At 43.2% G+C, this 26,123-nt stretch overlaps 1 protein-coding gene across 1 annotated transcript in view; it reads left to right on the forward strand.

Annotated features, from left to right (window-relative positions):
- LOC115078196 (misshapen-like kinase 1) overlaps positions 1–26,123 on the forward strand; it is a 1,532,819-nt gene that overhangs the window by 560,116 nt on the left and 946,580 nt on the right. Inside the window, 1 exon segment of the mRNA XM_029580940.1 lies at positions 19,723–19,898. Coding sequence (XP_029436800.1) covers positions 19,723–19,898 — 176 coding nt within the window.

Below are 26,123 nucleotides of genomic sequence, written 5' to 3' on the forward strand. Positions count from 1 at the left end.
ATAGCCTCTGATGGCACTCAACCTGGAACTCTTATGTCAAAGTTTCTGGAAACTTGTCTGTTCCTCTACTTGGCAACTACAACATGGCATAATACCATACATTCACACGCACTTGGCCCCTTCAGTCTCTTCTTTTCCACAGAACCCACTCTCCTGCTGTGTTTGGATTTTTTCTAGTCAAGTCTGGGCATCATTCGTTTGTCATGGGACTCTGTGGTCCTTTTTTCTACACTTCCATTGTTCTTAGGTAAATTTTTCTGTCATTTGTTAGTTTCTTTTTATTGTAGTACCCAGATAATGCACCAGTTCCAGTGCATCGAGAAGGTGGCATCAACCGATCTCTGGCATTGTCTTTAAATTTCTCTTCATTCCTTTTTGTCAAGTCTTGGGTAAGAAGACAGTCTTTAAACATGGTTTACTAGAACACAGTCAACATGGATTTACCCAAGGGAAGTCTTGCCTAACAAATCTGCTTCATTTATTTGAAGGAGTTATTAAACATGTGGATAAAGGTGAACTGGTAGATGTAGTGAATTTGGATTTTCAGAAGGCATTTGACAAAGATCCTCATGAGAGGCTTCTAAGAGAACTAAAAAGTCATGGGATAGGAGGCAATGTCCTACCGTGGATTACAAACTGGTTGAAAGACAGGAAACAGAGTATGATTAAATGGTTAGTTTTCTCAGCGGAAAAGGATAAACAGTGGAGTGCCTCAGGGATCCGTACTTGGACCGGTGCTTTTCATTATATTTATAAATGAACTGGAAAGGAATACGATGAGTGAGGTTAACAAATTTGCAGATGATACAAAATTATTCAGAGTAGTTAAATCACAAGCGGATTGTGATATATTACAGGAGGACCTTGTGAGACTGGAAGATTGGGCATCCAAATGGCAGATGAAATGTAATGTGGACAAGTGCAAGGTGTTGCATATAGGGAAAAAATAACCCTTGCTGTAGTTACACGACGTTAGTTTCCATATTAGGAACTACCACCCAGGAAAAAGATCTAATCATAGTGGATAATACTTTAAAATTGTCGGCAGCAGTTAAAAACGTAAACAGAATGTTAGGAATTATTAGGTAGGAAGGGAATGGTTAATAAAACAGAAAATGTCATAATGCCTCTGTATCGCTCCATGGTGCGACTGCACCTTGAATACTGTGTACAATTCTGGTCGCCGCATCTCAAAAAGATATAGTTGCAATGGAGAAGGTACAGAGAAGGTCAACCAAAATGATAAAGGGAATGGAACAGTTCCCCTATGAGGAAAGGCTGAAGAGGTTAGGCCTGTTCAGCTTGCAGAAGAGACGGCTGAGGGGGTATATGATGGAGGTCTTTAAGATCATGAGAGGTCTTGAGCGAGTAGATGTGAATCGGTTATTTACACTTTTGGATAATAGAAGGACTACAGGGCATTCCATGAAGTTAGCAAGTAGCACATTTAGGACTAGTTGGAGAAAATTATTTTTCACTCAATGCACAATTAAGCTCTGGAATTTGTTGGCAGAGGATGTGGTTAGTGAAGTTAGTGTAGCTGGGTTACAAAAAGGTTTGGTTAAGTTCTTGGAGGAGAAGTCCATTAACTGCTATTAATCAAGTTTACTTAGGGAAAAGCCACTGCTATTAATTGCATTAGTAGCATGGGATCTTCTTGATGTTTGGGTAATTGCCAGGTTCTTGTGGCCTGGTTTGGCCTCTGTTAGAGACAGAATGCTGGGCACAATATACCTTGGTTTGATCCAGCATGGCAATTCTTAGGTTCTTAGTTTTGTACCAATGTCAATACAAATTGTGGTTCCTGGTGGGAAATCAGCATCGATGAGTGTGATCTCCAGCCCTCTCAGGAGGAAGCCTCCCTGAGGCACAGGAGATGGGTACTACCGGATTTTTCCCACCAGTCTACCGACTGGTAGACTGGTGGGACTAAGTTATGATTCAGAATTCTCTTAGGGATACAGTTATGGATCTAGAGATATCTCTGAAAAAGAGGAATGGAAAGGTCTCCTCTCCAAAACACTTTCCTCTTCCAGATAGAAGGAAATCTCCACAGAGGAACTTCTCCTTTTCTGGATTTGTGCAGAGAATAGCAGAGGCCATTCAATTTCCTTTGCTAAAGGAGGATTAGATCAGAAACAAAATGCTGGACATTCTACAATTTGTGAGTCTCCTAAAGAGTTTGCGGTACTCCTTGAAGAAGTGATCCTTCAGGAGATGTAGATGAAGATGTGGGAGAACCCTTTCTCTATAATTCCCATAAACAAGAAGGCAGTTGCGAATCATTTTGTCCAGAAGGCTGCGGGATTAAAAAAAAAATCAGTTACTGTCCCAGCCTGTGGTGGATGAATCTGCTCTCAAGAAAACTAAGAGGACTAGAACCCATTCTTCAGTACCTCAAGGAAGGATTCCAGAACCCTGGATACTCTTGGGAGACAGATGTTTTGAGGAAACGTGCATTATCCACAGCTGGACCATCACTTTGGAACTCGCTCCCTCCAGACCTTCGTTTGGAAACATGCCACCCTACATTTAAAAAGAAACTTAAGACTTGGCTGTTCAAACAAGCTTTCCCCTAGAGCCAAGAACACGAAGAAAAGTATTTTCAAGCCCACAACGTTTTATTCAGATCTATTATTTTATTCAATCAGAAATTTACACATGCTGAATTCATTCATACTACATACATATACTCATATTGACTTCACATTTTTCCATGTTATTCATTGATTTATTAACTGCTTGTTTATTAACGGTTAAATATCATACACTATTTGCTTCAATTAATTTATTCAATGTAAAAACTTTGCTTACTTAGATTTGTTCAATGTAAAAACTTCTTTTATTATGTTCTATGTTCTATGTAAACCGCTATATTTTTTAGCGATAGTTACTGTTCTTTGTAAACCGGGGTGATATGTATACTATACAGGAACCTCCGGTATATAAATCATTTAAATAAATAAATAAATAAATGTTTCACAGAGCTTTGCTGAAACCATTGTTATGGCAAATGCCATAACCATTGTTATGGTTTTGCCTGCTATGCATTCACCCCACCAGCAGAGGTCATCAGGATGCCTCACTCACAACTACTCTAGCTGCCTCTAACTGATCACATGATATGGCAGTTCCAGCCCTACTTAACCCAGTCTGAGCATTCCCTTCTTGCCTCTTCATTGAGTCACCTTGGCTCCTTGACCTGGTCATCCATGCATTCTTGCCTCGTTTTTCTGCCTTTTGATTTACCTTGGCCACCTGCCTTGCCTTGTGGTCTACCTTGGCCACTTGCCTTGCTCAGTAGCCTCCTGGGCCTCCTGTCCTGCATTGTGGCCTTCATGACTCTAGGTATGCCTAGCCAGCATGGTGCCCTTTTTGGACTTTCTTGTTTACTGTTGCTTGTCCAGTTCAGTTCTTGTCTTGCCCTGTCCTGTCTTTCCTTGTTTAGTTCAATCCTTGCTCTGTCCTGCCTTGTCTAGTCCTTGTCCTATCTAGTTCAGTCTGCCTGCCTTGCCTCCAGGCCCATCTACCTTGTCTCCATTTTCAGACTGGTAACCAATACCTGTGTGTCTCTCTAGCCCTAACCTGGCCCCTGTCTCCAGCTGGTACCCCCAACCTGTGCCTGCATCCAGCCCTCAGCCTGTGTCTATATCCTGCTCCCAGCCATAAGAACATGCCATATTGGGTCAGACCAAGGGTCCATCAAGCCCAGCATCCTGTTTCCAACAGTGGCCAATCCAGGCCATAAGAACCTGGCAAGTACCCAAAAATTAAGTCTATTCCATGTTACCGTTGCTAGTAATAGCAGTGGCTATTTTCTAAGTCAACTTAATTAATAGCAGGTAATGGACTTCTCTTTCAAGAACTTATCCAATCCTTTTTTAAACACAGCTATACTAACTGCACTAACCACATCCTCTGGCAACTCAACGCACATAATTGTGTGTTGAGTAAAAAAGAACTTTCTCCAATTAGTTTTAAATGTGACACATGCTAACTTCATGGAGTGTCCCCTAGTCTTTCTATTATCTGAAAGAGTAAATAACCGATTCACATCTACCCATTCTAGACCTCTCATGATTTTAAACACCTCTATTATATCCCCCCTCAGCCGTCTCTTCTCCAAGCTGAAAAGTCCTAACCTCTTTAGTCTTTCCTCATAGGGGAGCTGTTCCATTCCCCTTATCATTTTGGTAGCCCTTCTCTGTACCTTCTCCATCGCAATTATATCTTTTTTGAGATGCGGCGACCAGAATTGTACACAGTATTCAAGGTGCGGTCTCACCATGGAGCAATACAGAGGCATTATGACATTTTCCGTTTTATTCACCATTCCCTTTCTAATAATTCCCAACATTTTGTTTGCTCTTTTCACTGCCGAAGCACACTGAACCGACGATTTCAATGTGTTATCCACTATGACGCCTAGATCTCTTTCTTGGGTTGTAGCAACTAATAAGGAACCTAACATTGTGTAACTATAGCATGGGTTATTTTTCCCTATATGCATCACCTTGCACTTATCCACTTTAAATTGCATCTGCCATTTTGATGCCCAATTTTCCAGTCTTACAAGGTCTTCCTGCAATTTATCACAATCTGCTTGTGATTTAACTACTCTGAACAATTTCTGTATCCAGCTTCCAGTCTGTGCTTGTATCATCATGATGTTCTCTAGAAGGAAACATCTACCGGCCCCCAGAACCCAAGGGCTCAACCTGCAGATGAGGAGGCTTATTAAGCAGAAGACCATCTCTAATTCTTGCCTTGCAGTACTGTATTGTGTCTGCGGGGGTGAGTCCAGATTCCTGCTACACCATGACATGCATAGCTTCTTATTAGCTCTTTATAGGATAATATATGTGGAGGCCTGTTTAATCAGATATGAGAGGGGGCCAAGCAGCTTCCTCAGAAGCAGCTTGACAATCTCCAGTCAGTGATTGATAAGGGAGGAAATGTGGAAAACTCATGGTCAGTTCAGCCTTTGATATTTTTTGAGATGGCATTGAGAGTGTCTGTTTTGGGAATTGGTAACTACATATCTACAGATATGCCTGTCTGTGGCAGAACTCTGATCTGAGGTCTAGGAAAGACTTGCCAATGTGCCATATGTTGGAGAGAATCTCTTAAGAGATAGGGTCAAAAATGGTATGGTGCACATTTGAGTATACTGTATGATACTTCATTAACACACTACAGCCACTCTAGACCTGCCCTTCTTTGATAGGAGGTAACAGAGTATGGAGCCATTTCTTCCAATCTACCCCCTTAGTCCCAATCACAATTGGCACCACCCACCTGTCCAAGGCAGCAGAGGGCTATGAAGCCTAAGTCAGCACTCCAGCTAAAATCTGGAATGAGGTTTTAACTGAATCAGAGATCATAGCCTGGATCCTGGTATCCATGCCAGAGTGACATTCCTGCCCATTGTAACTGTAGAATAATATAAAGGTACAGATTTCATTTATTGGGTGTCCTTCCAAATTGACCTCTAGACTCAATTTGGAGAAAGTCTGCATGACGAATTGCTACAAAAGTATTTCCTAATTACAATGAAAACAGAAGGACTCCATCCATTAAGGGCCTTGAGCACTTAAGGAACTGGCTATGCTTTCTCAGTCTCAAGGATGCTTACATCCATGCAGATATCTCCAGGTCACAGAAAGTATCTCAAATTTGTAGTCGAGTATTGTCAGCTCCATGTATCTTCACAAAATGTCTTGCCATGGTAATGGCACATCTACACAAACTGGGGGTGCATATTTTCCTAGTGAAGAGCAAACAATTGGCTAGTGAAGGGCAAATATCAGGCAAATACCACAGAACCATTCAGGTGTTGGAGTTACTAGGGTTCATCATCAACTACCCCAAGTCCTACTTTAATCTGTGATCTCAATTGAAGTTTGTTGGAGTGATGCTAGATACGACTCAGGCAAGAATCTTCCTTCTACAACAAAGGACAATTACATTCATATCTACAGTTGAATGGATCCAAGTGAGTCAGCATAAGAACATAAGAATTTGCCATATTGGGTCAGACAGAGAGAGTCTATCAAGACTAGTATCCTGTGTCCATTAGTGGCCAAACTAAGTCATAAGTACCTTGCATACAACATACTGAGGTTATTGGGCCTCATGACGTCAACAGTGCATGTCTTCATTTGAGGGTGCCTAGTGGACCTTTAGGTTACAGTGACGTCAGGCTGCTCAGGACCTTTGAGATAGCATCTGCATTACACAGCTATTCAAGGACTCACTGTCCTAGTGGTGAATACATTTTCATCTGACCAAAGGTATTCCTTTTCAAATTCTTCCTGTCCAAATTATCTTGACCATTGATACATCCATCCTGGAGTGGGAAGCCCATGTTGAGGAGGTCTGTATCCAGGGCCTTTGATCTGCTTTAGGAAAAGCTTCATCAGGTAAACCTCCTATAGCTATGGGCAGTTCAGTTTGCTCTGAAGGCCTTTAGAGATCAGTTGGCCACCAAAGTAGTCTTGGTCCAAATGGACAATCAAGTAGCAATGTTTTACGTCAACAAGTAGGGAGACACAGGTTTGTTTATCCTATGTCAGGAGACTGTGTAGATGTGGGACTGGGCCATCTCTCAAACGGGCCAATTCAGTAAACACGCGGGAGAGCGGACAAACGCCCGCTCTCCCGGCGCGCGCACAGGCCAGTCGCCGGTATGCGCGATTCAGTATGCAAATTTGGTAGTGCGGTAGAAACGGGCAAAAGGAGGCGCTAGGGACTCTAGTGCGTCCCTAGCACCTCCTTTTTACCCTGAGCAGCGGCTGTCACCGGGTTTGACAGCCGACGCTCAATTTTGCCAGCGTCTGTTCTCGAGCCCGCTGACAGCCACGGACTCAGAAACCGGACGCCGGCAAAATTGAGCATCCGGTTTTCGGCCCGACAGCCACCGGCCCAATTTAATTTTTTTTTTTTTTTTTACTTTTTACACCCTTCCGGACCTCCGACTTAATATCGCTATGATATTAAGTCGGAGGTCCCAGTGCCAGCAGAAACTATCGCCTACCTTTGGGTAGGCGCTAATTTCTTAGAGTAAAATGTGCGGCTTGGCTGCACATTTTACTTACTGTATCTCGCACGCATACCTAATAGGGCCGTCAACATGCATTTGCATGTTGAGGGCACTATTAGGTGCCGCGGGTTGGACGCGTGTTTTCCGCCCCTTACTGAATAAGGGGTAAGGGAAAACGCGCGTCCAAGGGCAGGTTAACCGTGCGCTCCGGAGCGTACTGTAGTTTATCGGCCTGAAAGTAAGGTCAAGAGAGTCATGTATCTGGCAGATGAAGAGAATGTTCTTGTGGACAGATTTAAGTCGGGTCCTAGAACCTCACAAATGGCCTTTGGTCCAGGAGCTAGCAAACCAGATAATCCATGAGTGCGGCACATCTGTGCCAGATCTGTTTGCGTTGCTCAGAACAGGAAGGTCCTGCTTCTGGAAAGGGATGCAAAGCAAATTAATTTTGGACATCTTTGACCTTGATTGGAGCAAGGGCCTGCTCTATATGTATCTTCTGATTCTGCTCGTCATAAAGACTGTTGAAGCTAAGGAGAAGATAGAGAAGCCATGATTCTCAAAGCTCCCTTTTGGCCAAGAGAGTTTGTTTCTCTCTAGTGAGGGAGATTTCCATCATTGATGTGATCAGATTGGAGAATTCCCAAATCCTCATCACTCAGAATTTGAAGGAGGTTGAGCTGTCTCAACATCAAGTCCCCTGGCTCTCACAGGTAACTTTGCAGCCCTTGGATCTCTTGGAGCATGTGTCTTATGTTGTATTGGATTCAAGAAAGGAATCCACAAGGAAGTCCTGTGGACTAAAATGGAGGTTGCTTTGTGGTTTGAGCAAAAGGCCTTAGAACCTTTCTCTCACTGCACACAAAAATTGCTTGATTACCTTCTACTTTTTTTCAAGTGAGTTCTCAAGACCAACTGAGAGTACACCTTAGAGCAATTGGCACCTGTAACCAACATATAAAAGGTAGACCCTTCTTTGTGCAACCTTTGGTTGTCCTATTCATGTTAAGCTTGCTTCATTTGAAGTCTTCCATTAGGTCTCCTACTATGTTTTGGGACCTCTATGTGGTACTGGCCCAGGTGATGAAATCCCCCTTTTATCCACTGCATTCTTGTGACCTAAAGTAGATGACCTGGAAGGTTATATTTTTGGTGATGGTGACTTTGGCATGCAGGATCAGTGAGCTCCAGGCTGTATTAACTTATCCACATTATACCACATGTTTTCATAGGATAGGTACGTAGAACCACTCTGCCTAAGGTGGCGTCAGAATTCTGTCTGACCCAGTCAATTGTACTTCCAAATTACTTTCCCAGGCCACATGTCTGCTAATGTGAATAAGTACTGCATAATTTGGATTGCAAGAGAGTCTTGGCCTTCTACCTGGAGTAGACTGAATTCCATAGTAAGTCTAGCTAGCTTTTTGTTTCTTTTGACACAATTAAATGGTGCTGTTTCAATTGTTAGATTTTTTTTTATGTGTTATTGACATGATGTAGATGTGTTAACTGATTTATATTGGTTTTTATATTGTAATATGCCTTGTACAGTTTTCTTTGAGAGAGGCAGAATATAAATTATTTAAATAAATAAATTGCTGTTTTCAAACAGACTATCCAGTTGGCTAGCAGATGGCATCTTCTGAATATGTGCAGGGGGGCCTGGATCTGGTCAGCCATGTCAGGGTTCATATTGTCATAGCCATGGCAGCATTGATAGACCACCTAAGATTGGTCTCAATGGGAGACATCTGCAAGGCTTCAATGTGGAGTTCTCCCATATTTACATCACACTATTGCTTGGACAGGAACCTCAACAGTATGTCAGCCAGTCTGTCCTGCAGTATTTATTTATTTATTTATTTATTTATTTATTTATTTATTTATTTATTTAATTAAAGGCTTTTATATACCGATGTTCATGTACTGATACATATCACGTCGGTTTACATAGAACCAATGTTGGAAATTACATCGAACAAGAGGTTACAAATAACAGGGCAAATAACAGGGCTAACTTGTAAGAGATTATAGAAAAGGTGAGAACGATTTAAAATTATTATTACAAAAAACACATAGTAAATAACAGTCAAGCTCGGATTAACGAAAGCCTTCTTAAGCCAGGGTGCATATTTTAGTCCAATTAACTGGCGAAATTATGGTTACGGCATCATATATCTGGCGTGGAGTAAGAAAAGCGTGAATCGGAGACCTTTAAGTGAATGCCTTTGTGAAAAGCCAAGTTTTGAGCTTCTTTTTGAACGTTCGACAACAAGTTTTTAGACGAAGGTCCGTGGTGAGAAAATTCCAGTGAGAGGGGCTGGCAGTCGAGAATGCTCGTTTCTTGAGCAGTGACTTGGCTGGAGGTGCATATAAGGTGCCTAAGTAGCTGGTTCTGATAGGTCTCAGTGAAGCGTGAGGACGAAGTGGGTCGCTTAGATCTAGCGAAGTTTGGGAATAAATGGTCTTGTTGGGTTATGGTTAGTACTTTGAAAATGATTCTAGATTTAATAGGGAGCCAGTGTAGGTTTTTTAAAATAGGTGTGATGTGATCTCGTCTACTAGAGTTGGTTAGAATCCTGGCTGCTGAGTTCTGCAACATTTGTAGTGGTTTGGTGGTGATAGCTGGGAGGCCAATCAGCAGCGAGTTGCAATAATCAATTTTTGAAAATAGAATTGTTTGGAGGACTGTTCTGAAGTCCTGAAAATGGAGGAGAGGTTTCAGCCTTTTCAATATGTGTAGTTTGTGAAAGCATTCCTTTGTTGTGTTTTTGACAAATTGTTTGAGATTCAGTCTATTGTCGATAGTGACGCCTAGGTCTCTTACGTGTGTGTGGGAGATTCTTAGCGGTGTGACTAAATTGTTGGTAGCCTGAAAGTTGTCATCCAAAGTGAACAGCATGAGTTCCGTTTTTGAAGTATTGAGCACTAAGTTGAGTCTAGTGAGGAGTGAGTTTATGGACTGTAGACAATTGTTCCAGAAGTTGATGGTGTTGGAGATAGATTCAGTGATTGGCAACAGGATCTGGACGTCATCGGCGTCTATGAAGTGTGTGATCTTTAGATTTGAGAGCAGATGACATAGGGGGAGGAGATAGATGTTAAACAGGGTTGGGGAAAGGGAGGATCCTTGAGGGACTCCTAGAGAGGACTTGACTGGGTGAGAGTCCTTGTTACTAATTCTGACCTTGTATGTCCTGTTAAGGAATGATCTGAACCATTCAAGGGCTGAACCTGAGATGCCTATGTCCGAGAGTTGGGAGATGAGGATAGAGTGAATTACGGTTGCAAATGCTGCTGATATATCGAGAAGTGCCAGGAGGTAGGGGGTCTTTTTCTCCAGTCCGGAGAGGACTCTGTCAATGAGATTAATAGGGATTCTGTACTGAGGGATTTGCGGAATCCGAATTGGGCTGTTGTGAGGATCTTGTGGTCTTCTAGGAATTCCGACAACTGTTTGTTAACAATTCTCTCCATAAGTTTGGCGACAAACGGTAGGTTGGCGATGGGGCGAAAATTGGCCGGGTCTGTTGGGTTCAGGTTGGGTTTCTTGAGGAGAGGTTTGAGGGTTGCTATTTTCAGAGTGTCTGGTACTGATCCTTGGGTTAGTGAATGGTTGATGATCTCTGCTAAGGGCTTCGCAATGATGTTTGGGATGGTGAGTAGTAATTTAGATGGAATGGCATCTATCGGATGAGTGGAGGGTTTCATCTTTTTGAGAATCGATTCAATTTTGAGTGAGGAAGTGGGTTCGAAGGATTCTAGTTTTGCTGTCTGGCTGAAGGGGGGTGGGGGGAGAGGAGTATCTGTTTGAAATGTAGAATCCAGATTCATCCCTCCTAGGGCCCATTGTCTTTTGCTCCAGGCTGCCCCTTTAGAAGAAAAATACAAGAAATCAGGCTCATTGCCACCAAAACAGTTCTTGTTGTGCCTGTTGGCACTATTTAGATCCCCCCCCCCCTTTTTTTGCATGTATTTAAGGCAGTCTGTAGGTGTAGATTGCTTACTTGTGAGGTTTGCCTTCCTGCTTGTCCTTGGAGAAAGCAGATTTACTTGCCTATAGTAGATGTTCTCCGAAGATAATAGGATATCAGTCCTCTCAAAAACCTGTCCATCTCCCCTTGGAGATAATTTTTCCAAGTATAGTTTAGAAATTAAACTAATGAGCCCCCTCAGGGACATGTGGTATCATGTCATGCTAATACCAAATGTCTGAGTTCTAGACACTTTGATGTAAAAGTTTCATGCTAGACTCAATAGGATGATGTCACACATTTGTAATTACTGACATCCTGCTGTCCTTAGAGAACACCTGTTAAAGATAAGCAATTCTGCTTTACAAGGTCCCTTCCATGAAGGACTTACAATGGAATACTGTGAAAAGGAGATTTGTCTGTTAGTTTATTATTTCTTGATGAATCACATCTTATTACATTTGTAAAACAGAGCGATGTACAAATAAAATTATAGTAAATAGCTAACAAAAATTAAAATAAAAAATTAAATCGGCAGATGAAATAAACAATATAAGAAAAAATGTAACACAACACAATGCAAATAAGAGATACTAATCAAACAATTTTTAAATGCAAATAAAAGAAACAAAGCCAAATTTTTAAATGCTAAAATAAACATAAAATAGAAAACTAAAATAAATATAAATTCATAATAAGTATACAAATAAGCACAGGCATTGAAATTAAGTGGAATCAGGATGAAGATATGTTTGCAGAAAAAGATGGCCCTTAAAAGTCTTTCTATATTTAAAATAATTCTTTTCTAGGCGGATGCTAAGTGGCAAAGAATTCCATAAACAAAGGATAAAAAAGAAAAACATATCTCTGGATTTCTGAAAGCATATTTCTCTAATCAAAGATATTAATCAAAGCTCCTGTTGGGTGGACCATAATGAATGAGAAGGCGAAAAGGGAGAGATGGCAGAAGAAAGATATAATGGGGAACCCCCAGCGTAAAGCTTTGAAGGTTAAGCTACCAATTTTAAATTGGATGCGTAAAGAGCTTGGGAGCTAGTGTAGGTCAACAAGGAAAGGAGCAGCATGGTCAAATTTGGATTTACCAAAGATACTCTTTGAATTCTCGTTTGATTTGAACAGTGGAAAGACCATGTAATAAAACATTACGGTAGTCTAATCTAAAAAGAACGAGAGAGCGGGTCAAGATTTTAAGATCAGCACAATCATGAAAAAGTGAAGCCAACATAGAAACCTCAGGAAGAAATATGAAGTCTGTAAAAGCTTGGATATGTGATGAGAAAAAATGAATTGGCTATGGTATGGTAACCACACATAGAGTGGTTACCACACATAGAGTGGTTACCATATTTGTTTACTAGTATGTCATTGCCTGACATGCTAGGTGTAGGAAAAGAATCAGTTAAAAGTTTGAATAAACCAGATTGCTTCTGATTTTTGAGGATTGGCTTTAAGCTTAAAATACTTTAACCAGTGTGAAACCTTAGTTAACTTCAGTTTTGAAATCAGTGTGTGTATGGAGATTGGATTGTAACTAGCATCTATTTGTGTATCATCCTCATAAAAGTATCTTGAAAAACCTGGACTCTGTATTACAGTAGCGAGAGGAGCTAGATATAAATTGAAAGAGCATGTGATACTATGGAGCCCTGAGAGACCCCACTAAGTAGGGGTAAAGATGGAGTTAGTTCATAATTTCAGTTAACACTCTAGGAGAGTTGTTCAAGAAAAGATTTGAACCATAATAAAGACTTATCTCTAATGCCACAGTCAAATAGTCGATTGAGCAGGAGCTAGTGGTCAACTGTCGAAAGCCTCACTTAAGACAGCTGAAAAGAGCTGCACTACCTCAATCTTGTAAGTGCTGTCTTGGTACTGTACTCTTTTTTAAAGGTAGATTGCTTTGGATGCAAAGTCATAGTTTTGTGTAAAAAACTGGATATTGAGATTCAACTACCTTCTCAATTACCTTAGTGAGAGAAGGAAGATTAGAGATTGGACGATAGTGCTCTGGAAGTTGGGATCTAGATGACTTTTTTTCAGAACAGGTCAATTAATAGTGAAGTTTAAAGAGGGAGGAATAGTACCTGTTTCAAAAATGGTGTTAATATCTGCAAGATAGGGCATGAGTCTTAAATCAGGATGTTTGGCTAGATTAAAAGGTAGCAGAAAGCTTACTGGTAGGGACAGTCTCTTCTTCTGAAATAATAGGAAGATCTAATTTCTGATGATCTAGGACGTGGACAGAAGGAGAAAATTCAGCTCTAATTGTATTTACTTTCGAGTCAAAAGCAGAAAAAAAAAGTTACATGCAGTGAAAGAGAGTGGCTGAACACTGCTACTAGATTTAAGAACAGAAATATCTGAAATGAGCTGAAAAAGAGCTTTTGGTTTATTCTCTTATCTTGGAGATGATTTATAATAATTTTCCTAGTTAAGTTTTCTGCCATATGCGTTGTAAGTGTCTAACCTGTTTCTTTAAGGTTTTTAGACTAGGGTGGAACCATGGTGAATTATTTCTGTGATAATTGTTGAAGAGGGACAATTTTATTTAATCCTGATTGAATATTGTGATTCCAAATGGAAACTGGTTCTGAAGAAAAGGATGAGAAGTTTGAAGGGAAGGTAATGGCTTGAACTAAATTATCTTTAGTTTTCCTATCCAGGATGTTTTGTTTGATAGGCTTGTGGTGAGAGATTACTAAATTTAGTGAGAAGGTATTTAGAAAACAGTCTGTCCAACCAGATGGAATATATTGAACAGAATTATTTGGAATTTGAATATTATTTGAAGCAAAGAGTAGATCTAAGATATGGCCATGTTTATTTGTAGGCAAGATATATTGTTTAAATGATAAATCCTGCATGACCATAAAAAAAAAAAAATTAGATTCCATGAGTTTATTGGGTTCATCTACATGAAGATTAAAGTCTCCTAAAAGAATAAGGTGAGAACTTTTAATGAAACATTCATTGATTAAGATGATGAGGTCTTGTAGTTCTTGGTTGTCAATAGATGGGTGTTGATAGATTAGTTAAATATTGAGTTGAGTAGCTTTGTGGAGGTGAAGAAAGAGAAATTCACCCTGAGAGCTCTTGGAATTGGTACGTTTTATAATAGGAAACCTGTTATGATAAATAACAGATATGCCTTCCTCTTTACACCTATGTCTGACTTGATGGAAGTAATTATAATTTTCCGCAGATAAGCAGGTTGAATTAGCCATGATATCTGGGGACATCCCTCCGGTCCTCTAGGTGGCAGAGCTCCAAAGAGCACACAGAGTTGAGCTTTGTATGCCTGCCTGTGTACATCACCACATGGCTCCCAACCTACCTCAATCTTGTTCTTACTGAGTTGCAGGCTGCACACAGATCTGTCTCTCTCACTGCTAAATTGTTTGGAACTGCAGGAATTAATTCCTCATGGGTTCAGACAGCGAAGTGAAGATGCCAAGACCATCTAGGTTCAAATCTTGCCACTGTGGCAAGATTATGTCGATAACGTATGGGCATACACTCTGCTATGTCTGTCAAGGGCCCGACCATGACCAGGCCAACTGCAGGGACTGCAGCCACATGTCCTTGAGGGCATGCAGCAGAGAGCAGCGAAAATTCAAAAGCTGAATGGAGGCAGTGCAGCACCCCATACTGCACAGTCTGCTCAGGGATCCACCCAGTCCTCTCCAGGGCCCAGCCGGGACCCCCTGAGAGAGAAGGAAAAGAGGGCATGCTTAGTAGGACCCTTGGGCGATGATAGGGCCCCGTGGAAGTGCACCTTAACCGCCTCTACGCAGGAAGCATCGGAGAAGCAATAACTCCATAGACCCAGGCAAGCTGCGGTCGATGCACCCGACGCATCAAAGCATTGACGCGAAGCAAGGCATCAGATCGCATGTGCATCGAAGTAGGGCCACCATGAGGAGAAATCAAAACATTGAGCGTCACTTGATGAAGCTACACATCGACGTACCAACCCTTGTTGGGGACACCATGCATACCCCGCGGGACAAGGGAGACCTGCAGACCATCGGGTCCCACATGTTGCAGATATGGGTTCGTCACCTACAACCCAGCCACCTTTTCTTCACGGAGCCCTGTCCCAGATTGGGAGGGGCTGTCAGATGTGGAGTTAGTCTGCTCAGGGGTCAACGGGATCATCCCAATCATCCAAGATCTTCTCAGACCTGTCGTCGACCTCAAGGCGAAGGCAGAAGGGATCTCACCTATAAGAGCCACTGGAGGAAAGGAATAAATGGGGTCCCCTCATACAGCATGAACTGATATGCCCAAGAGGTTCAAATTTGGACATTGTTAGCGGCAATACCTCCCAGGGGACCCCTTCAGGGAACCCCCTCAGGGAGCACAGGGCTTTTTGGCTGCACAGGCGATGTTGAATATATTACAAGTGCTGATGCATTTCTTGGCCTCGCTGGAATAATGCCATGGGCAGGAAGGTCCAAACGGCCAGGCACGACTCCCCCACAGGAGGAGCCACAAGAAATATCTCCATACGAGTCACTAGCCTTGTCACCGGACTTTTCGACGGGGTACCCATCAGATCCCCCAGAGGAACTGCCTTGGCCCATCTCTCCACCAGAAGATCTCTCCTATTATAAATTCATGGAGAAGGTGGGAAGTACCCTCAACATCGAAACTAAGAATGTGCTGGACCCTAGAGCAGAGGCATGGCAGCTTCCCTTGTCAGGAGCGGCAACCTTGTGCAAAACTGACCTGAAATTCAGGATGCGAGAATCACCCTTTTACAGTATGGTGCAGCTTCCTCATGTCTCTATCGTGGTAGAATCTGCCATTAAGAGGGCAAAGAAACCCCGGCTGCACGCGAGTGCCCCTCCGGGGAAAGACAATAGGTATCTGGACAGTTTTGGCAAGCGCTCATTCCAGGCCGTGATGTTGAATGCGAAGACTCAACAGCATCAATTTTACATCACTCAATATTTATATGAATGCCTTCAGTCGTTAAAGCCGGTGGTGATGGTTGCTGACCCGGATAGCAATTACCCCCCCCCCCCACACACACACACACAGTTGCATGTGATGCAAGAAGGACTGCACAATTTGCTTCGCATGATCTATGAAATATTCGACACCTCAGCGAGGATTTCCACAGGAGCCATTGCGGCCAGATGCCTGTCCTGGCTACGGGTGAGTGCCATCAGGGAAGAAGTCCATGAGAAGCTCGCTGATTTTCCCTGCCTCCCCGATAACCTTTTTGGTGATAAGCTATGGGAGACAGTGACTCAATTAAAAGAACAAAATGTTGCAGTTCAGTCTGACTTCCCCAGGAGAGAAACAACTCTGGAGGAGATTTTATTCAACCCCTTGGAGGCTGAAGATGCAAACTCAGGGGGGTAGGGCCTACCCTCTTTTTCTCCCGCAATCCTACCAACTGTCCAGGGTGCTGCAGTAATCCCAGAATCACGCTCGACAATGCAACCCGTGCCAGCAACGGACCTCTGAGGACCCAACCAGCTCCAAGCTCCAGCAAGGGTTTAAGGGGCAACTGGTCTATTGTCAACAATACTGAAACCTCAAATAGGCTCCCAGGATCAACAACACCGGGAGAAATTTGTGCTCAAGACGGGAAAGATCCATGAAGCGCCTTGTGGGAGCACCACCTGCCATCTACTCCCCTTCCAGTGGGATCACGGGGATTGATCCCCATGCTGCCCCTCTCCCAGGAGACAAGAGGTGAATAAAACGGAAAATGTCATAATGCCTCTGTATCTCTCCATGGTGAGACCGCACCTTGAATATTGTGTACAATTCTGGTCGCCGCATCTCAAAAAAGATATAATTGCGATGGAGAAGGTACAGAGAAGGGTTACCAAAATGATAAGGGGAATGGAACAACTCCCCTATGAGGAAAGACTAAAGAGGTTAGGACTTTACAGCTTGGAGAAGAGACGACTGAGGGGGGATATGATAGAGGTGTTTAAAATCATGAGAGGTCTAGAATGGGTAGATGTGAATCGGTTATTTACTCTTTCGGATAGTAGAAAGACTAGGGGGCACTCCATGAAGTTAGCATGGGGCACATTTAAAACTAATCGTAGAAAGTTCTTTTTTACTCAGCGCACAATTAAACTCTGGAATTTGTTGCCAAAGGATGTGGTTAGTGCAGTTAGTATAGCTGTGTTTAAAAAAGGACTGGATAAGTTCTTGGAGGAGAAGTCCATTACCTGCTATTAAGTTCACTTAGAGAATAGCCACTACCATTAGCAATGGTAACATGGAATAGACTTAGTTTTTGGGTACTTGCCAGGTTCTTATGGCCTGGATTGGCCACTGTTGGAAACAGGATGCTGGGCTTGATGGGCCCTTGGTCTGACCCACTATGGCATTTTCTTATGTTCGTATGTTCTTATAAAATTTACACCTTCTGGGGGCAGAAGGTCCACAGCCCGCATACCTATGGGCAATGCTGTTACTTCCAATCCAATGGACATCACTTTTAGCACAGGACACCCTTGCCCACACTGGAAATGTCCCGGGGATCTACCGTTAATCAACCGCTTGCCTGGGACCTGCCCTGGTTGTGGTAATTGATAGAGACCATAAGCAGGGAGGGGAAGCTCCAGGGTACATACTCTGCTATGGACAGAAATTCCATGTACAGCGACACCAGAGGACTCAGCAGCCTGAGAAGGACAAGCCACTTTGACCACCTCAGCAACTGTTGTCAGTCAGCAGCTATGCCCACAGCTCTGGGAGAGACAGACCTAACCATACCCCTGCACCGAGCAGAGCAAGGGTTGCTCAAGGGCGAGGCTTGGGCCGCACTCCCCTCACTCTCCCCATCCCGTGGGCGATCAGGGGGTAGAGAGGTGCTCACCTACTCTTTAATCCATTGGGCAAACACGACTCCTGGGACATGACCGGATCCGACCGCTGAAAGCCAGGGGGGGTTACAGCCTCCGCCACCAGTGGATAGCGTAGAAATTGAGAGGACAGTTCTAACACACTTGGATCTACCATGACCAATTCAGGACTAGTCTCCTCTAGGAAGCACTCAGCTAGGAAGGAACTACCAAGCCAAGTGGGCCAAATACTTGAGGTGGTGCGGAGAGAAGGACTTGATCCCCTTCTCATGCCCCCCAGAGTGCCTGCTTCACAATCTTCATTCCTTATACCAAACAGGCTTAGCGATGGCGTCAGAGTGCATCTAAGAGCAATTGCAGCTTACCACCTACTTCAAGATGACTCTCCAGTATCGTGCCACCCGCTTGTCTCCAGGTTTGAGGGGCATTCTCCAGCTGCGCTCACTGGTGAAAAAGCCACCAGTGACGTGGGATCTTAATCTGGTCCTAGAACAGTTGATGCTCCCGCCCTTCGAACCTATGGATGGCAGTCACATAGGTCCTGGAAGGCCCTCTTTCTAAGTGGCACTCACCTCAGCAAGGAGAGTCAGTGAGCTACAAGCATTAGTCCATTATTCACTATACCCGGAGTTTTACCATGACAAAGTGACATTAAAGGCTCACCTATCATTTCTTCCCAAGGTGGTGTCAGCCTTCCCACCTTAATCAGACAATCATGCTACCGACCTTCTTTCCAAAGCCGCACCAATCGGAGGCAGAAAAATGGCTTCACACACTGGACTGCAAATGTGCCCTAGCGTATTTCAAACGGCGTACAGTCGAACTCCAGAGCTTTTCAACCATTTGCCTCTTTTAATCCAAATGCCCCCGGAATTCCAGTCATCAAAAGGATGTTGTCATCATGGATTTCCCAATGCATCGGGTTCTGTTACGATAAAAGAGTGGAAACCTTATCTTCCGCACTGAAGGCTCACTAGGTCAGAGCAATGGCAGCCTATCCAGGACATATGCAAAGCCGCCACGTGGTCTTCATTAGACACTTTCATGACACATAACTGCCTCAACCAGTAAGCAACTGCAGATGCGTTGGTAGGTTGAGCCATTCTGCTGGTGGGAACAACAAGGGAGACTGTCTACAAAGGGGTTCCAGGTTGAGCACGCTGCCATGCAAGAACCGGAATCGATTACACATCACCTCCAACACTAGGGAGTGCTCAACTTTTCAGCTTGGGACTCCCCAGATATCATGGCTAATTCAACCAGCTTATCTGTGGAAAAAAGCAAGATTGCTTACCGTAAACGGCGTTTTTCGTGGATAGGGTGAATTAGCCATGCTAACCTGCCCACTTCCCCGTACAGTCTCCAGACTGTGCAATTGTAAGCTTGGATAGACTGATGCAGGCTGGGAGCCACATGGTGATGTACACAGGCAGGCATACAGAGCTCAACTCTGTTCTTTTGGAACTCCACCACTTATAGAGGACCGGAGGGACGTCCCCCGATATGGGTAATCCACCCTGCTATCCATGGAAAACAATGTTTGCGGTAAGCAAACTTGCTTTTAGGGAGATAGGCATGTTGCATAAGGAAAAGAAAATGTTGCATAAGGAAAATGTTGCATAAGGAAAAGAAAATGTTATTTATGATCCTGAATTTGCTCAGTGAGATTAGTGATAGCAGTGGTACTAGACTCTGGGTCACAGCTGTGTGCTCCCAGTGCTGGTTCTGCAAATGTCCCAGTCTATGGTTTTTTTTTACTGAGGCTCAGTACTTGTTTATATACAGTGAGATTGGTAGTAGCAGTGCAATAGTAGTCAAAGGAATCTCATTGTTGTTTTTCCTGCAGGTCAAAGAAGTTCATTGATTTCATCGATACATGCTTGATTAAGAACTATCTGAGCCGTCCGCCAACGGACCAACTTCTGAAGTACCCTTTCATTCGGGACCAACCCACTGAGCGCCAGGTGCGCATCCAGCTGAAGGACCACATAGATCGCTCGCGGAAGAAGCGTGGAGAGAAAGGTCAGTGCCATCACTTCTCTCTCTCTCACCCAGTGGTGGGGATGGAGCTAGTTATTGGAATTAGATCAGTTAGATTGCTGTAGATTGCAAGGCGTGGTTTTGCAGTAACTAACATTTTGAAAGAACAGAACAATGCAAGTAGTGGTTATGGAGATATTATCTCAAGTACCTTTGGATAGATGTGGAATTCTTTGCAGAATTCTCCCCTATTGCTAGATGTGGTATTCTATACAGGATTCTCCCCTCTTGCCATTGATTTTTAATATTTCTTGCAACTTCTGGGACTATTAATGTGGTCTTTGGTGCTGAGAGGATATTTGTATGCAGACAATATCTAGTTTCTTGATCACCTGAGAATGCAGATGGGAATGTTGCAAGATATGGATTTGAATTGGAAGTGATTTCAGGCTGGCTGGTAGAGTAAATTATTCCTAAATACATGAGTCTTCCCCATGTCCACGTTACTGCTTTCTGGACATTTAAATACAGGCTGGTCAGTCACACTCACAGCTCACTGTGTTCTGTGTTTTTTTTGGGTTTTTTTCCTTTTTTGCTGGGGGCCCGTAAATTAAGTTAAGCACACCTATTCATTTTCAAAAGTTGGCTATTATTCTTGACACAGTCTGATAACCCATTCAATACTGAATTATTTCAGAACAACTGTGCCTAATAGTCGATTGTTTTTTTCCACTTTTTTGCAATTTAGAGCTACAATAAGAAATAATTTTTATTAATTTTCTTTTTTTATTAAATTTTAAAGTTAACAAATTATTATTACACGCCTTAAAATCCAGACAAGGCATTACAATTTTTTTAGCCAAAGAAATCAAATACTATATAGTCAATACAATATTAAATTTTAAATTTCAATTTTCACAAAGCTTTAACAATCAATAAACATAATACCAAAATTCTATCTCACGTCTCCTTGCCTTTTTACTATGCAATGAGGAGAACAAAACTTTAAATTGGAGCAATATTTCTAAAGAGCAGATACTAAGAAAAAAGAGAATCGCAGGATTATCTAAATAATGCCTGTAGTATTAAGTGGATCAGCTCCTCCTTCACTCCTTGAATTAAAAAAAAAAGCAACAGTTGGTCAGGCTCCATAAATACAAACTTATTGTTTTCTATATTTAGTATACATTTACAAGGATATTTTATCAATACTTTCGCACCTAATTGACGAGCTCTAGTACATAAGGACAGAAATCTTTTTCTACGCAACTGCGTTGTTCTAATAATGTCCGAATATATCCAAATTGACCCTCCTAAGTATAGCTTAGACCTATTACGAAAAAAACACTTTAGGACCATCAGAAATACCATCAGAAATACCTCTCTTTTCAATTTGTTCCTCCTGGGTAGTTTCAAGAAATCCAGAAAGATTTTCAAGTGGGGATAATGACTCTGGACGCTCCTTCGATCTCCATTGTCCTCTGACTCTCCTCCACTTCTCTGTGCTGGCCCAAATAGAAAATAAGCTTTCACAATCGTAGGCAATTCTTTGCTGGATAAATTCAATATCTCCTGAAAATATTTTTCCCATTGATAGTAGGCTGAATTAGCCTTGCTTTCTGGGAGCATCAAGGTGACCGGAGTAGGCGGAATTTCTCTCTAGTAGTGACAGAGTTTTTAACTCTGTGCGTCTGCGCGGTCGTCTTCCTGCGCAAATCCATTTTTTCTCCTCAGCCTCTTTTTTTTCGCGAGCCGATAGCACGCGGGGTTTTTTCACTCTCACTCCTCGTCTCATTTTTTGCGAATTTTTTTTCGTCTTTTTTGCTCTTTTTCTGGCAGTGATGGCTCCTAAGCCATACGGTTTTAAATACTGCCAGTGTGGCAAAATTATGTCCATAACAGATGGACATAATTATTGCTACATATCCCTGGGCCCGGAGCATGACAAAGCCTCATGCAGAGACTGTGGTCGGATGTCTCCCCAGACCAGAAGGCATCGCGCTGCGAGAGTAGCGAGCCTCAGATCACCATCGACGCATTCCTCGCCAGGAAAACATTGAAGAGAGCTGCCTCGCTGGAGCCAGGAGACCACCATACAGCGACCAGGTTTGAAGTTCCAAAAGCGCCGAAGTAAAGGGTCGAGGCTATGCCTCATAAATCCCCAAAAGAGCCTTGCGGGATACAGGGCCCTGTTCCCGTTCCTACTCATGCGCCAAAAACTAAGGAGCCGAAGCGTCTCCTCAGCGCATCGAGGCACCACGGTGCATTGGCGCACCGCGAAGCACTTGTAAAACACGGCGCTTCGTTGCCGCTTGAAGCACCGGCACAGCCTATACCAACGGCGCAGACGATTCCTTCCTCGAAGCAAATGCTCCCAGGAGTGCAACAGCCAAAAAAGAAGACCCAGAAGACCAAACATATACTTTGGGATCCCTTCCTTTCTATTGCCTCGAGTCAACCAGATGAAGAATCTGAAGTTGACGTTGAAATATCTTCAGGATTAAGATCCTCTGCAGCTCCTTCAGTCAGTGGTGCTTCACTCTCGGATTGTTATCCTCATCTCATAATAGATCGTGGACCCCCAGGGAGACCCACAGGAGCCTAAAAAGATAGCATCTCTGGACCATCTGTCTCCGCTTCTTTTACAACCGCAGCCTCCTCTCGCATCCAAGGCTTTGCTTCAGATTTCTCAGGCTCTCAATACATTCTTCCAGGATTTACAAACCATGCTTCAACTCCATCTCTACCAATGGATGCACCGGGTCCGTCACAACCTATTCAACCACCTACAGAATCTCCACACCAGGAGCGTCCGATAGCCCTGCCTCTCAGTGGTCCACCTCTTCCCCAAGTCAGTCCACGGGTATGCCTTCGGACCCTCTGGAGGGTCTTCCGGAACCATATTCCCCACCGGAGGACTTAAGTTATGCAAAATTTGTTGAAAAGGTGGGTGCCCTTCTAAACATAGAAACTGGTAAAATTCTGGATCCCAGATCTGAAGTTCTGGGGATTCTAAAAATTTTTGAAATGCCACCAGAGCCTACTGCGTTACCTCCTCATACAGTTTTAAATTCAGTTCTGCACAAGATCTGGGAAAAACCTTTCTCTTCAGGTCCAATATCCAGAAAAACAGATTAAAGTTTAGGATGTGAAACTCTACACTTTACACTCTAGTCATTTATCTCATAATTCCATAGTTGTTGAGTCTGCCTTCTCCAAGGCAAAGCGATCAAAACTCCATGCTAATTCGCCACCTGGTAAAGATTATAAATCTTTAGATGATTTTGGACGAAAGGTGTATCATACTTTGATGTTAACCACAAAAATTGAACATCATTAGTATCCTTTAAAGATACCTCTCTCCGAACCATGCGCTGCTGAGTGACTGTCGGCTTTCCCCTTTGTTCTAGTTTAAAAGCTACTCTATCTCCTTTTTAAAGGTTAGCGCCAGCAGTCTGGTTCTACCCTGGTTAAGGTGGAGCCCATCCCTCCGGAAGAGACTCCCCCTTCCCCAAAAGGTTCCCCAGTTCCTAACAAAACTGAATCCCTCTTCCTTGCACCATCGTCTCATCCACACATTGAGTCTCCGGAGCTCTGCCTGCCTCTGGTGACCTGCGCGTGGAACAGGGAGCATTTCAGAGAATGCTACCCTGGAGGTTCTGGATTTAAGCTTTCTACCTAAGAGCCTAAATTTGGCTTCCAGAACCTCCCTCCCACATTTTCCTATGTTGTTGGTGCTCACATGTACCTCGACAGCCGGCTCCTCCCCAGCACTGTCTAAAATCCTATCTAGTGACGCGTGAGGTCCGCCACCTTCGCACCAGGTAGGCATGTTACCAGGCGATCCTCACGCCCACCAGCCACCCAGCTATCTACATTCCTAATAATCAAATCACCAACTATGACGGCCGACCTAACCCTTCCCTCCTGGGCAGTAGGCCTTGGGGAGATATCCTCAGTGCGAAAGGACAATGCATCACCTGGAGAGCAGGTCCTTGCTACAGGATCCTTTCCTGCTGCACCTGGTTGGTGCTCTCCCATCATGAGACCTTCTTCCTCCAAGGCAGCACCAGGGCTGCCAGTCTGAAGTTGGGACTTGACTACTATGTCCCTGAAGGTCTCATCTATATACCTCTCTGTCTGCCTCAGCTCCTCCATGTCTGCCACTCTAGCCTCCAGAGATCGGACTCGTTCTCTGAGAGCCAGGAGTTCTTTGCATCACAACTAAAATGGGAAATAATTTGAGGAAGCTCATGTTCCGTATCATTCCTGCTTCAACCCATGCCATGGATCAAGGAGCAAACTAAAGATACCCGATGAATAGCAGGAAATGCTTGAATCGAGACCATATAAAAATATTCCGCTATATAGCTAAGCTCATTCTGTATTTATATGAATGTAGAATGAGTGACCATCATACATCACCCTTACGACTCGTGGCTTGTTTGTCTGAGCCTTTTCAAGCGCTGGGGCTTTTTAATCATAGGTCACGTGAATGTTCGTATGAAGTCTATAATATTTGATGTATTCCCCTGGGGGCTATATAAAGTGCACTTATCTTTAAACAAGTTGTCCACACTGCAGCGATGCTTGATTGTTCCGACACTGCAGTGTTTCGAAGTTACTTCTTTTACTCCTCCTTCAGGGAACTCACAGCTGAAAACTGCATTGGATAGGTTTATTTGAGAAAGTGAGGTCAATTTACTATCGGATGAAGTTGTTAATTACGTTTTTTGGTGCCACAAGCTACCTGTCTGCGTTCTCCAGTGCTTGAAAAGGCTCAGACAAACAAGCCACGAGTCGTAAGGGTGCTGTGTGATGGTCACTCATTCTACATTAATATAAATACAGCATGAGCCTAGCTATATAGCGGAATATTTTTATATGGTCGTGGATCAAGGAGTGGCAGACCAGGAGCCCTGACAGTATACACCGAATCTCCACCCACTCAAAGCATCTGAACATATCTCAGCTGGAAACAGGCAATTCCTGCCATATGGAAACACCATTAAATTGTTCAGAAAAGAGACCCACAAAGCCAGGTCATCTTTGACCAATCTCATCATTCTGATGAAGTTTACGGGCACTTGTAGTTGCTGCTACTAATCTCCTCAAAAACCCTCTCCCGATAGGAATAACCCTGCAGGCTAAGTTGAGGCTGCCAATGAGAGACTGTATGGAGGTCAATGTCAACCTTTTAGCCAGTAAGGCATGACGTATCAGAGACTGGAGCTACAGCAAAGCAACCTTGATACCATATTGACCGAATCAACTCTATTCCCAAGAATTTAATTACTGTAGACAAGTCTTCAGTTTTGTCATGAGCAAGAGGCATGCCAGATTCCCTGGCAATGTCCTAAATGTGTGGAGTAAAAGGACACATGCCTGTGAGTCCCTTTGACCCACAAATAAGAAATCATCCAGGGTATTGGATGATGTTTATCAAACCTAATCTTTTAACAGAAATCCAATGCAGAAAGGAACTAAAGAGTTCAAAGTATGCACATGAGACACCCCATCGGCATGCACTTATTGAAATAGTACATGCCGCAAAACTTAAAACCCAACAAAGGAAAACTGGAAGGAATCATATGAAGGAGTCGGAATGCCAATTCAATGTCAATTTTTGCCTTCTGTCTACATTCTCGCAATAGGGTTATTGCAGTGTCGAAGGATGTATATTAAACCTTGTGTTCCTCTGCTGGCAAACAGTCATTTACTGATGCTCCCTGTGGGTATGACAAGTTCTGTATAAGCCAAAATTTGCCTGGCTCTTTTTGAGTACGATTGCTAATGGTGAAAGCATCTTGTGAAACGGTGGGTGGCAAAATAGGTCTGCCAGCTTTTAGTCCAGCTTCTGTTGTATGATATCTGACTGTTATACCAATGGCGTGGCTTTATTGGTATTGATGGGGTTAAATGGGTCCTGGAAGAGGATGAAGGAACCCTTCCCTGAAACAGTCCGTCAACTTCTGGGCCTCCTTCCTTCTGGGATAAAGATTCAGCCAGTACTGCATCACTGACATTCACTGGGGAAATGGCCTTGAGAAATTAGTCAAATCCATGTTAATTTTGTAGAACTCCTGGAGCTTCCTCAGGCATCTAGTCGTGGGATGTGGGATAGAACAAATAGAACAGGCATGCTTAAACATGGAATCATGGAAAGTGCATGATGATTTATTAAATCTCCAGGAAGCGTTGTATTGTGCACCCTGAGTCTTTCCCCACTACCTGCGCTGTTTGCTGCCTGCATTTTGGAGAAGGCCT

Source organism: Rhinatrema bivittatum, chromosome 16, assembly GCF_901001135.1.
Source record: "Rhinatrema bivittatum chromosome 16, aRhiBiv1.1, whole genome shotgun sequence".
In the NCBI taxonomy this organism is placed as follows: Eukaryota; Metazoa; Chordata; class Amphibia; order Gymnophiona; family Rhinatrematidae; genus Rhinatrema; species Rhinatrema bivittatum.